Raw genomic sequence first — 12,324 nt, 5'->3', positions numbered from 1 at the left:
GACAGTTCGTCTTCGCCCTCTCCTCTTCCCAGGCTAAGGCAGCGCCGTGACTCTGCACCGGGTTCTCTTCTAAGTTGTCTTGACTATTGGCGGGCCGGGCGGCTGCTTGGCCTGGCTCCTTGGGGTGGGCGGGCTATGCGCGCCCCTGGCCCCTGAAGCCACACCTTGTGTTTGCGGATTGCGCATGTGCTGTGTGCTGACATTGACAAATGTAATGAGGGAAGGGCATCATTGGTCACCTCTCCTCGCCAGCCAGTCCTACCCCACCCGGCACGCGCATACGCGGCGGAAATCGCAAATGAAAGTGAAAGAAGAATTAAAGACAAGTCTGGAGTAAACAAGTGTGTGCGCGCCGCGCATCCACAGTCTGTCCGTCCCCGTCCCGCCGCCTGATTCATCAATTGATTCGGCACCAGCACCACCATTGGATATATAAATTTTATTTGCATCAGAGTGGCGTGCACTGCCACTGCCACACTGCCGTGTACCACCCTGCTGGCTGGCCCTGCCTCGGTCACGGTGCCTCCCCTGCCTGCATCAGACAGACGGCCGGGCCCCGGCCCCCCCCCCCCGAAATTCGGACTTGACTGTCACACTCGAGTCGGTGGGGTCGGGCCCGGGGGCCCCCAGCCCGCCCGCCTCGTCTTCCCTCAGTCACAGTAGTCAAGAAGTCACTCACTCACTACTGACGGCCAGGGCCCCGGCGGCCGGGCCGGGGCCCCCGGCGGCCGGCCGGCCCGCGCCCCGCACCATAAAAGATGAAAGTCCCAGTCAGCCTGAGACTCGCAGGGGCCCCCTGGCCCGGCCCTGTCGGGGCCCCCAACGCCATGCGCCGCCACCATTTCAAACTCCGGCAGGCCCACGCTGCTCATTTTGTCACAGCCAGCCCTTAGCCCTACTACTGTGTGCGCAAGCAGCATGTTACGTGAGGGGCCCCTGGGGGCCCCCCCGGAGCCAGTGGCCCTCGCGTGGCCCCCCCGCAATGCGGGGGCTGCGGGGCCTTGTGTTACGCCCCTGGTCCGAGAGGGCACCTCAGCCCTATGTTATACAAGGTCGGATGATGCTGCCAGGCTTAGCCCCATCAGGGGCGTAGCTAGTGGGGAGGGAGGGGGCTGGAATTGGGGTGTTACACCGCTCTAATAAATGTATTTTCTGATGAATAGTTGGGTACAAGTCCTTTCAGTCTGGTGTGGTGAGCTGCATGTCCGATTTCACCCGGGATTTTTACATGCACAGACTGACCAAAAAAACACACTCTCACCTTTTTTTTGAAAGCCTTATGAAATGTTAATTATTTAACAGAATATTGTGTTTCTCTCACTTAGTACTCATACCAGTCCGCATTCCTCTTCCATTCCCCTGCCCCTTAAGCTTCTCTCATGTACCCTTTTTGACATTATATGCCTGAGTCCTTGTAGGGAAAACTGACTCTTCCCCCCCCCCCCCATCTTACTAGCTAAGCTGCGCCCCTGTCCATCATCTTTAAATTACCCAGGCCTTCTATGCCACACCAGAGGACTGATACTAGAACAAGGGTAAGCTCACACTACTCTGCCAGTATCCGCAAGGTAGCTCAGCCAGTTAAGCTGTCACTGCGGATCTGTGTTGTGATCTGCTGGCTACAAATCAGAATCCAGACAAGGCTATCTTAGCCTTTCATCTTTCAAGGTCGATACCTTCATACTCTTTGATCAGATAACCTTAATACCTGTTATTGCGATACATAAACAACAAAATTGGTGCTATTAATAATAGCCAAGTGAGAACAACTTGTTACGACATCTCTTATCCGCATACGTACGGTAAACTCGCACAGCTCGTCAAATGCACCGCTGTCCTTGTATACCACATACTGAAACCACATATTTCACCACTGCTACCTGCCTACAGCTCGCTTGGTGCACCTCAGTCCTTACATACCACAACCTCAAGCCGGATTTCGCAGAAATGTTATGCTGTGATAGCTCTCTCAAAATACCTGAGACCTTATCAATCAATCAAGCGTTTGTTAAGAGCGACTAATCACCTGTAAGGGTCTCAAGGTGCTGGGGGTGAGGGAGTGGGGTGCAGGTTCCAGTCCATCAAGGAGGGGGTCAGTCAAAGAGCCAGGTTTTGAGGTCTCTTATGAAGATTGGAAGCAATGTTGTCTGTCTAAGGTGGAGCGGAAGGGCGTTCCAGGCCTTGGCCGCGAGGAAGGAGAAGGAGCGGCCTCCCGACCTGCTTTTTCTGGCCTTACACATCACATCCGTGGCCATCTATTTTACCACTTGTCCACACAACGACTCATCCAGCACACTCCATTCATTACCTCTAACGCCCCATTCCAGCTTTTTACGCAAGGGAACGCCTCCATCTGCTCTCTCAATGCACCCCAAATATTTAATTGTCTCCAAAGCAAGATATGTCACTAAAACCTGCCCCAGCCATTTCAGTATATGTTTATTCATGGAGCTCTGTCAGAGCCCCTCAGTTTTTACCTGTCTCAGCAGCAACAGAACCAGCTATTTTTGCGATACACCTGCCCAGATCTGTCCACGCACCTCACTCACTTCCTACAGCACCCAAGCCAACTGTTCTTACAATGAATGGTTTACACAACTGTCAGCGCACCCCACTCCTGACCAGGATATCCCTCTAGTGCATCAGTACTGTGAACACCGTAGTGGACCGGTAATACAGTGTGTGCATGGCATGCAGTGTCAGCAGCGGTTTCACTTTTAGTTGGCACACAACTGCGCTTAGGCAGCCCTTGTTTACAACTCCCCCTAGTATACGTTGTTTGGAGCCTCGCTTGCTTGTCGTTGAAGCAGCTCCCTGTCTGTGTGTGGACTCCCCTTGAAGCCCTCTCCCAGTGGACGTCATTGGTTTCCCACGTGCCCCACCAGCACCAGCGGGTTGGTGACATTAAAAAATGATGGTGTACACAAACAAGCTCAAAAACACACATACAGGTACATTCACAATCATAAACACGGCCACACAAACACAGACAATCAATCACACAGTGGGTCGGGAAAGCAAAAAAAAATAAAAGTTTCACTTACCTTGCGGGCCGTCCTCACGCTCTCCAGTCCATGGCTCCGACTCCTCCGAGCATGAGGTGACGTAGGAAAGCAAACTACACCTCAATCAATCCAGGTGCTGCACAGAGCAGCATCTGGATAGGCTAGAGCAGGCTGTCTCAGCACTCCCAAAGGTATCGGAGCCCTGTGCCTGCTCGCCAACCCAGCTGTCTTATGGAGAGTTTGAACTGCCATGTTGGTTTAGTCGTAACAAGGTAGCCAGTCAAACTGACATGCGCACTTCAAAGTGAAGGTGCCACCCGTTATTGCTGCCAATCAGTAGCAATGAAACACTGGCCCCGCCCTGCCCTCTCTGTTTGGCAGAAAGGTGGAAAAGTAAAATAATAATTAAATCATTTTTATCATCATTTTATTTATCCATCTTTTTTGCAGAAGTGTAGGGAGGGGGTGCGGCGCTCCTCCGCTCGTATGGAGGGACCGCCACTGAGTCTGACTCTGTCTTAGAAGAGGCAGTCACATGTAAGGGAGCAGCTATGGTCTTATGCTGTACTGTAGCATTTATTACAATACCCCTCCGATGGGCGCTGAAGGGCTTACCCACATGGATAGCATGCTACACTGTGCGAGAAGTGTGCTAGGAAATGTGCAGGCAAAGTGTTTTTGTGTCGCATGTGAATGATGCTGCGTTTAGTGGGACGTGAGACACACAGAGGCACAGTTTATGGTTTGATGCTGGTGTCTGAAACTCCCTCTAAGGGCCCATTTATATGTTGAGATATTCTTAACATTCTGGGTGCAAAGTTATATGCTGAAGCTCGCTCACTCTGAGAATTTATGGACGTAAGCAGAAGAGAGACAGGCGTGTGCTGGGTCACACTAGGATACAGCAGTACTACAGCCAGGGCTTTAAGTGGGCCGGGTCTCACCGGTGCTGAGCAACAGCAGTTTTTAGGTCTTGCTGAAGCCAACGCGCATGCGTTTCTTCTGCGAGAATATAGAAGGCGAAACAAACTCTTGAACAAGCACGGATTACGTGCAGTTCATGTGATGCACTTGTGTGAAACACGCGTGCACAAACCCATCAGCCTCGCACCGCAATGGAATGCTGCCTCCCAAGCTGCTCCCTCGCCCCCGCCATCAGACTTCATTGCAATGCGCTCCCGCCCCGCCCCCCCACAGCAATGCCAAGAGCTTGTTTTGTTCCTGCGTTTTATTCTACTTCCTGGCGTGCCCATCCCTCCCACCACCTCTCTCCCCCACCCCACTCCCCCCTGTACTCCCCCCTGTACTCCCGCTCCCCGTTCCTCACGTGTTTAAATTTCTACTTAAAAGCACTTTTGAAAGTGTTCCGTTCGAAGCTATCTAGGAAACTTTATATAGCATTTGTGCGCTAATCTAGACATTGGCTCGAGGCTAGGAAGGGAGGAGCTACAAATTGGTTCCATCAATGATCTGACTTAATCACTATCTGGTAGGTTACATTTGCACTCGGACTTCCATGTATCTAATTTTTACATTTCCTCATTACCTTTATTCCTGCAAAAACGTTAACTCATGCAATCTGCACTTAAAGCGAGATTTAACGTTTAATGAAGCCTTTTGAATATACGTAGTGTGGATTTCTTGTGTAAGCTCACCTTTTGGGAACATGGGTCCCCTAATTTACTAATAAATATAGGGCCAGATGTAGGAGCCCTAATACCGGTCGGAAACGGCTGATTTCGGCCGTTTCCGACCGGTATTAGGGTTTTCAGATGTAGGGGGCTGGAAAATACAGAATCGGTATATTTACCGATTCTGTAAATTACCGAATCGGTAAATATACTGATTCTGTAATTACAAATGTAGGTGGCACAGTTTACAGTGCCACAGGCCCTTACGAGTCGGTATTTTACCACACAATCCTATTGTGTGGTAAAATACCGAATTCAGGTGTGCATACACATCTGTGCATGCACACCTGTGCAATGTGACACACAGACATGCCCTAAGGGCATGTCTGTGTGCCACATGGCACACATGCCTGTATTTGGGGTGCTAGAGGGTGTCAAAGTGACACCCCCTGCACCCTTGCTGGAATCAGTATTTACAGAATCGGTAAATACCGAATCTTAACGATTCGGTATTTACCGATTCTGTAATACCTACATCCCCCCCCCTCTATTTTACCACTTCTTAAATACCGAATCAGTAAAATTCGGTATTTAAGAAGTGGTAAAATAAAATTACCTACATCTAGGCCATAATCTTGCAATTTGTGGCAGGAATAAACCTTGCTTAATACACATTATCTCCAGGTAAGTAGTGGCAAATATGAGAGTCACAGCCTGTGTGTGTCTTTTCTGCTCATGTTGGTCAGTTGACTTGTAAAATGTATCACAATAACTTAATGAAGACAACCTCTGTGAGTAGCAGCTCAAATACGCAGCCACCTTGATCTTTAAACTTCACTCAACAACAATCAGCTTTGGCTCAGGTCAATTCTTAAGTGACTCCACCATCAAGGCTTTTAAAGTGTTTTAGCTGGTAGACGCATGCAATCAGATCTACAACTGCAGCACAAGCACAAAAAGCTGGAGCATAGGGAAACTGGTACTGAACACACACAACCACAGCACACACACAATTTCACACACAACCACACAAACAATCTCACACACAACCACACAAACAATCTCACACACAACCACACACACAACCATACACACAACCACACACACAACCAAACTCAACCACACACACAATCACACATACAGCCACACATACAGCCACACACACAACCACACACACAACCACACACACAACCACACACACAACCACACACACAACCACACACACAACCAAACACACAACCAAACACACAACCACACACACCACCACACACACCACCACACACACCACCACACACACCAGCACACACACCAGCACACACACCAGCACACACACCAGCACACACACCAGCACACACACCAGCACACACACCAGCACACACACCAGCACACACACCAGCACACACACCAGCACACACATCACCACACACATCACCACACACACAACCACACACACAACCACACACACAACCACACACACAACCACACCCACACCCAAACACACACACCCAACCACACACACACCCAACCACACACACACCCAACCACACACACACACACAACCACACACACACACAACCACACACACACAACCACACACACACACAAACACACGCACACACAACCACACACGCACACACAACCACACACGCACACACAACCACACACACAACCACACACAATCACACACAATCACAACCACACACACAACCACACACAACCACACACAACCACACAAAACCACACATACAGCCACACATACAGCCACACATACAGCCACACATATAACCACCCACACACACACATACAACCACACACACACAACCCCAGACACTCACACCACACACAACCTCGAACATCTATCTATCTATCGCCCTCACTCTATCTATCGCCCTCCCTCTATCTATCTATCGCACCACCACAGCATCACTCAGGGGCACCACAGCATCACTCAGGGGCACCACAGCATCACTCAGGGGCACCACAACATGACTATGAGCTAACACATCACTGAATGCCACAGCATCACTCGTCACCACCATAACATCACTCCGCGCCACCACAGCATCAATCTGTGCAACCATTCAACAACAACTGGTTCAAATATGTTCTCTCAATGTTTCAAGCTTCATTACAAATGTCACAAAAAGATGTTAATATTTCACTTCTGTTCTTGGATTTTCGTCACAATAAAATACACTGAACATAATCTTCACAAAAGTTATTTACAAAAGTTTAAGCTATTGCCATTATAAATTACAATACATTTTATTTAAGTATTAATTATTTTAAAAAATTCAAAGCCATTGTTATTTGTAATATCAATACATCTAAGTCACGTAAATACAAAACATGTTGCATTACAAATGCTATAAGTGTCACATTTGCAAAAGTTAACAGTATTGGCATTGTCATTTACAAAGCTATTAATTTCGCTATTTTCAAAACCAACACATAAATGAAAAATGTATAATTTGCAATACCAATAGCTCAAATTTTCCTAATGCGAGATCACATTTGCAAAAGTTAACAGTATTGGCATTGTAAATTACAAAGCTATTAATTTTTTTAAAAGGGGCCTCGAAACGGATCTCTATCGGGCTTTGTTTTGTGCCCTGGCACAGGCGGTCCGTGTTTTTTCCGGACTGCAGTGATAGCAGGCACATAGATGTTCGCCTGCTCACACTGCTCACTTCTCACTAGTGGAGAAGTTACAGCATGACAACATGCCAGGTGAGCGTTTTAGGGGAAGGGAAATCCTTTAAAGAGAGTCATTTTCTCTCTGGATTTCCCTTCTTTTTTTGAAACTCCGGAGCAGCAACATTGCTGTGATGTCACCAGGGCTTTAAGTGAAAGCTTTTTCAATAATATATACAGGCGATAGTTGCTGCTTATTTATCTTATGCAACTAACAACCATTGATAAAGTCAATAGTCCCGCCTTGTTGTATCATATCTGGATGCAATGACAGAAACCGCAAAATACAAGTCGGGCAGTAAACTATGCTAAGTACATATTTTTAGTTTGTGTTTGTAAGCCACGCCCTTAATTATATTGGCCACGTCCCTTTGAGAGACCCCCCAGTTTTTTCATCCCACTTTAAGCCATGACTACAGCTATTGTGTGCTCTTAACTTTCGGTGTCAAGAAATGCCCAGAATATATATCTATGCGAGACCTGTAGATGAGGGCAGTGTTGGAGTCCTCTGTTCATTACATGGCCATCCTAATGTAATTGAGTGTTTAGTTATAGTGGACTGCTCGATAAACTCCCATTCACATTGGCTATACCGTGATTGGATAGTTGGAAGACCCAGGAGTGGCTATCCCTGTCATGTAGAAATGCAATTGGCTAATCACCAAGAGCATGTATTCCCTTAAACCGAGGAGTGGTTTTCCCACCACATTGAGCGGAAGGTGGGCTGTGGCCAGGAGGCATTATTCTAGCCTTTGGTTAAGTAAGTCCACATCTAAAACACTTTACACCGTGAGTTGGCTACTCAAATCGAACTTTTCTTGTTCCAGACAGTCCCCAAGAATCCTCACTTTGAGTTAGCTGGGCAATACCCTGGATGAGCCTGCATCCCACCTCAAACCTAGGGCCCTGCTAGAAGAAAAACTCCACACGCTAAGGTGCAGGCGGAGGGAACCATTTTACACATGATCTGGCACTGCACAACACTCACGAAATTCTGGAAAGGTGTTGGTGCCTGTCACACCATTCTTATTCTGTATTCTTACACGCAATGGAAGGTGTGGGGGAAATATCTACAAAAGACATCTACTGTTATCAGGACTCACTTTGGCTAAAAGGGATATGGCAAGGCTATGGAAAGGGTATACAACGTTTACAACGCGTGCGTTACAACGAAGTACCATTACCACGTGGTTATAACAACGAAAGTTGTTACAACGAATTGCGCTGGGTGGCGCTCAAGGATAATAAATCATTTAATTTACTATCCCAAAACCTTCCCTACTATCCACGGGAACTGGTGTTGGAATAGTAAATTATATTTTTTAAATTTGCGCCCCCCCAACGCAAGTCGTTGTAACGACTTGCGTTGTTACAACCGCGTTGTAATGGTACGCGTTGTAAAAGTGTGCGTGGTAGTGACATACATCCTATGGAAAGCAAAGGCTTAACCTACTCTGTCAGCATGGAAGAACGGCCTGGACTTTTGTATGGGGTTAGAGATTCCAACATTCAAAGCCAGGGGATGCCCCCAAAAACATTCAAAGATTTGGAAGAGATAGGTGGGTTACCAGGGACTCTAGCTAGAGCCAGTGCCTCCAGCGGATGTCAAGACTCTGGGTTAATCTATCGATCCTGTGAAGTGAGGGACAAACGACATAGACTTCACATGTGGAGTGGCGCCCAGGATGTGGGAAGGGAATAGTGCAACAGGAGGGGGGTTATAATGTTTCTTTCCTTTTGGTTTTTCTTATTGAACATATATAATTTAAATGTCAATGCCGTGATCCTGCAATGTATACTGTGGCAGAAGTCTTATGAGTTACAGAGTTCTGCATTATATTTGAAACCTGACACAATAAAATCTGTTTATAAAAAAAAAAACTCCACAGCTGATGTGTGCAGAGGCAAGAATGTGTTCACGAGGCGCTATAGCTTCGCTTGCATGTAAGACCTTTCCCTGCTGACAGAAACCCAGTTTTTTTTTTACACATGTTTTTGCAAGTTGTCCAATTTCCCCTGTAAAAAAAGTGTTTTTGAAAAAAATGTAGTGGCTGCCAGGGCCCTATGAGGCTATGGAATTTCTAGAAGGTGAGACAGTGTGTGAGGTTAGGCAACGCAGGAAACCGAAGGCCTCCCTGTACTAACATTTCACAGAGGGGGTTCCCTCACCGTTTCTCTCACAACCTCGCGCCCCCGCCCCCCAGCGACAACCAGTCATGCGAGCAGCATTCTTCGTCCATTTTTTTTTGTTTCATGTGAAACATGGAGAATTCACTGAATCTAGTAAAAGGGGCAGGTGTGACGGGGACAGTTTCACTTCTGTTTGGGTTGTGCTCGTGAAGTAATTTCTGTGTCTAAACTCTTAAAAATAACATATGATATTGTTAGCAATTTAGAGTACTACGTTTAAGGATTAAAGTCCGAGTCTCCCTTGCCGGGGTTCGAACTAACGACCCCAGATGACCGCTTTTCCCAGATTACTGATCCGCCCTTCCACCGATCTGCATAGATCAGGACTGATGTATTTACTCGCTTTTATCCTGTATAGATTATGAACACTATTTTCTGTAGTGAAAATAAACTCCGGGGGTTGTCGCTCAGAACGACACCCCAGGAAAGCGTTGTAGGGGTGGCGCTTTACAGTTTGAGTCCCCTAAACCCGTGAACAGCGCCTCTCGTTTCCATGGAAACCCCACATCCAATCTTAAATGTATTAGGGAATGGGTTTAATGAAGTCATTCTTGGAAGCAGCAGTATTGCCAAGGAGTAATTCATGAACATGTGCTCACGGGAGAAGCCGTGCACGAGCGTTTCCTTCCAGTGCACTGTGTGATTTAGGACTGGTTCTGCCCTTCCAAATGAAAGCTCTGCATTTTAACCCAATATGTCCCGGACTTGTAAAATGACAGATTCTTGCCTGAGTGGCAGACCATATCAATGTGATTGTGTCTCTAGTTGAATCTCACCTTGCCTGACCCAGAGGAAGAACCAGACGAGGAGCATTCTATGCATCAAGGGGGCAGGTGGTATCTCCATAAGATGGTTGGAGTGGACCTCATAGGGGAATATTAGTGAATTATTTTATTCCTAGTTGTTTTTTACCTTGAGTAGCACCCGCCAGAGAGCACTTCAGTCAATGAAAAAAAAATCCTTTTAAATGCTTTCTAAAAATGATTGGATACTTTTTAACTTTTCCTAGAATATTCCAGGACTGAAGTTAAGGATGGCAAATAAGATTTCTGCACTGTTTTCGGGAAAGTTGTCCTTTCCCCAAATAGCCTGTCACTGGAGTTAGGATGGTACATTTGACCTCCTAGTGTCGTCACAAGTACAAGTCCATGGTGTTGCTGGAAAAGATAGCCCATCCATTGCACGTCCAATGGAGAGCAAAGCCGGAAAAGATTGAAGCAGGAATGAAGCAATGAAGCATTGCGTGAGACTGGCATATATTCACTTAGAGCGTCACTAGTATTTAAAGTAATGGTACACAACCTTACTGAAGTCAAAATATTTCTGAACTGCCACAGTTACCATGCTTTTTTGCTGTGCTTCTATCTAAGCGAAATTGAATTGTGGCCGAAAAAGGAGAGGTAAGGTCAGGAAGTAAATAGTATTTCTTTGTGGTGGAGAATTGGTGTATATAGTTTTATTTAGTAATTTTCCCTGCTCCAAAGAAGTTATTTGAAAGTCCTCGGAGAATATTGTTCTACAGCCAAGAGCTAGATTCCCAGACAGATGAAATTACCCAGTGCCCAGTCTTTTTCTGGGTAATATTTGGAGGTAAATTGAGAGAAAGAGTGCTTCTGCTGCTGCACAGTTGAGTTAGATGTTCAGTATGTGTCAAATCCTTGATATGGTGCATTTATATGTCTGTGAAAACCTTTCCCTGCCACCTATACATTAAATTGTGTATTGCTTAAAGTTTACATGAATAACTAAGTCTATCAGTGTGAGTGTCTGCTTCACCGTCTATGGCCTTGACCTTGTTCATCATTCCACAGGTCTGTGTTCAAAGGATCTGCGGTGTGCGTCTATTCTATGGCCGACATACGTATGGTGTTCAATGGGCCATTTGCCCACAAGGAAGGACCCAACTACCAGTGGATGCCATACACAGGCAAAATTCCTTACCCACGCCCAGGAACGGTGAGTATGTACTAAGCAATCGCTACTTTACCTGCCAGCACATGGAACCCCAAGGATCATTATCTTCTTCTGTGAGCCATGTTGTGAAGTCCATGACCACATATTCATTGTCATCCCCAGTTCAGTGATTATCTATGAACTCCCTGTTTATAATCTCATTTAAAAGCACACGTCCTATCCAGGTTTTGCACCATCCTGGTACGTGCTTTGTTACACCACTCCTCTGCAGCCCGTGTTGGTAAATGCGGTTGTATGTCGGAACAATGAGTTCCTCAACAACGACTCCCTAAACAACGTGGTCTCTAGTACGACCCGTCTCAACCATGATTTTTTTTTACCACGCATTCCTTTCCCACATATTTTCATGGTAAAGGAATGCATGATGAACCCACCCCCTAAAAACGAAAACAAACCCCTCCCACTCCCTAAAAACCACCCCGTACCCACACACCTCTAAAAACTTACACGCAGCCCCCCAACCTCCTAAAAACAACCCCCACTCCTAAAAACTATCACTAACCCCTACCACCCCTACCACCCCTAAAAACTAACTCAAACCCCTCCCACCCCTAAAAATTAACACAAATCCCCCATACCCACGAACCCCTCTCACCCCCAAAAACTAACACAAACCCCCCCCACCCCAAACCCCTCTTCTCTGTTTCTGTCCGATGCTCCTCTGAACGCCACCCTGCATGACCACAAGACCGACTTAGCCTTAACCACGCATGTGCGTGGTTAAGGCTAAGTCGTTGCTCGGGCAAGTCGTTTGGCTTGAGTGACTTCGGAACTCATTGTTCCGGAGTCATTGTTGAGGAAGTTTCCTGCAAATGTACGCTTAGCCTAGG

At 46.8% G+C, this 12,324-nt stretch overlaps 1 protein-coding gene across 2 annotated transcripts in view; it reads left to right on the top strand.

Annotated features, from left to right (window-relative positions):
• The window catches only part of SEMA3F (semaphorin 3F), a 371,011-nt gene that overhangs the window by 314,587 nt on the left and 44,100 nt on the right, over nucleotides 1-12,324 (top strand). For both annotated transcript variants that reach the window (XM_086949651.1, XM_086949652.1), the window contains one exon: nucleotides 11,332-11,476. In XM_086949651.1, the coding sequence (XP_086805777.1) occupies nucleotides 11,332-11,476 (145 nt within the window). The remainder of the gene's footprint in view (nucleotides 1-11,331; nucleotides 11,477-12,324) is intronic.

Source organism: Lissotriton vulgaris, unplaced genomic scaffold (genome assembly GCF_964263255.1).
Source record: "Lissotriton vulgaris unplaced genomic scaffold, aLisVul1.2 SCAFFOLD_509, whole genome shotgun sequence".
NCBI classification, from domain to species: domain Eukaryota; kingdom Metazoa; phylum Chordata; class Amphibia; order Caudata; family Salamandridae; genus Lissotriton; species Lissotriton vulgaris.
The sequence above is the reverse complement of the archived record's forward strand: the minus strand, read 5'-3'. Positions and strand labels throughout refer to the sequence as shown.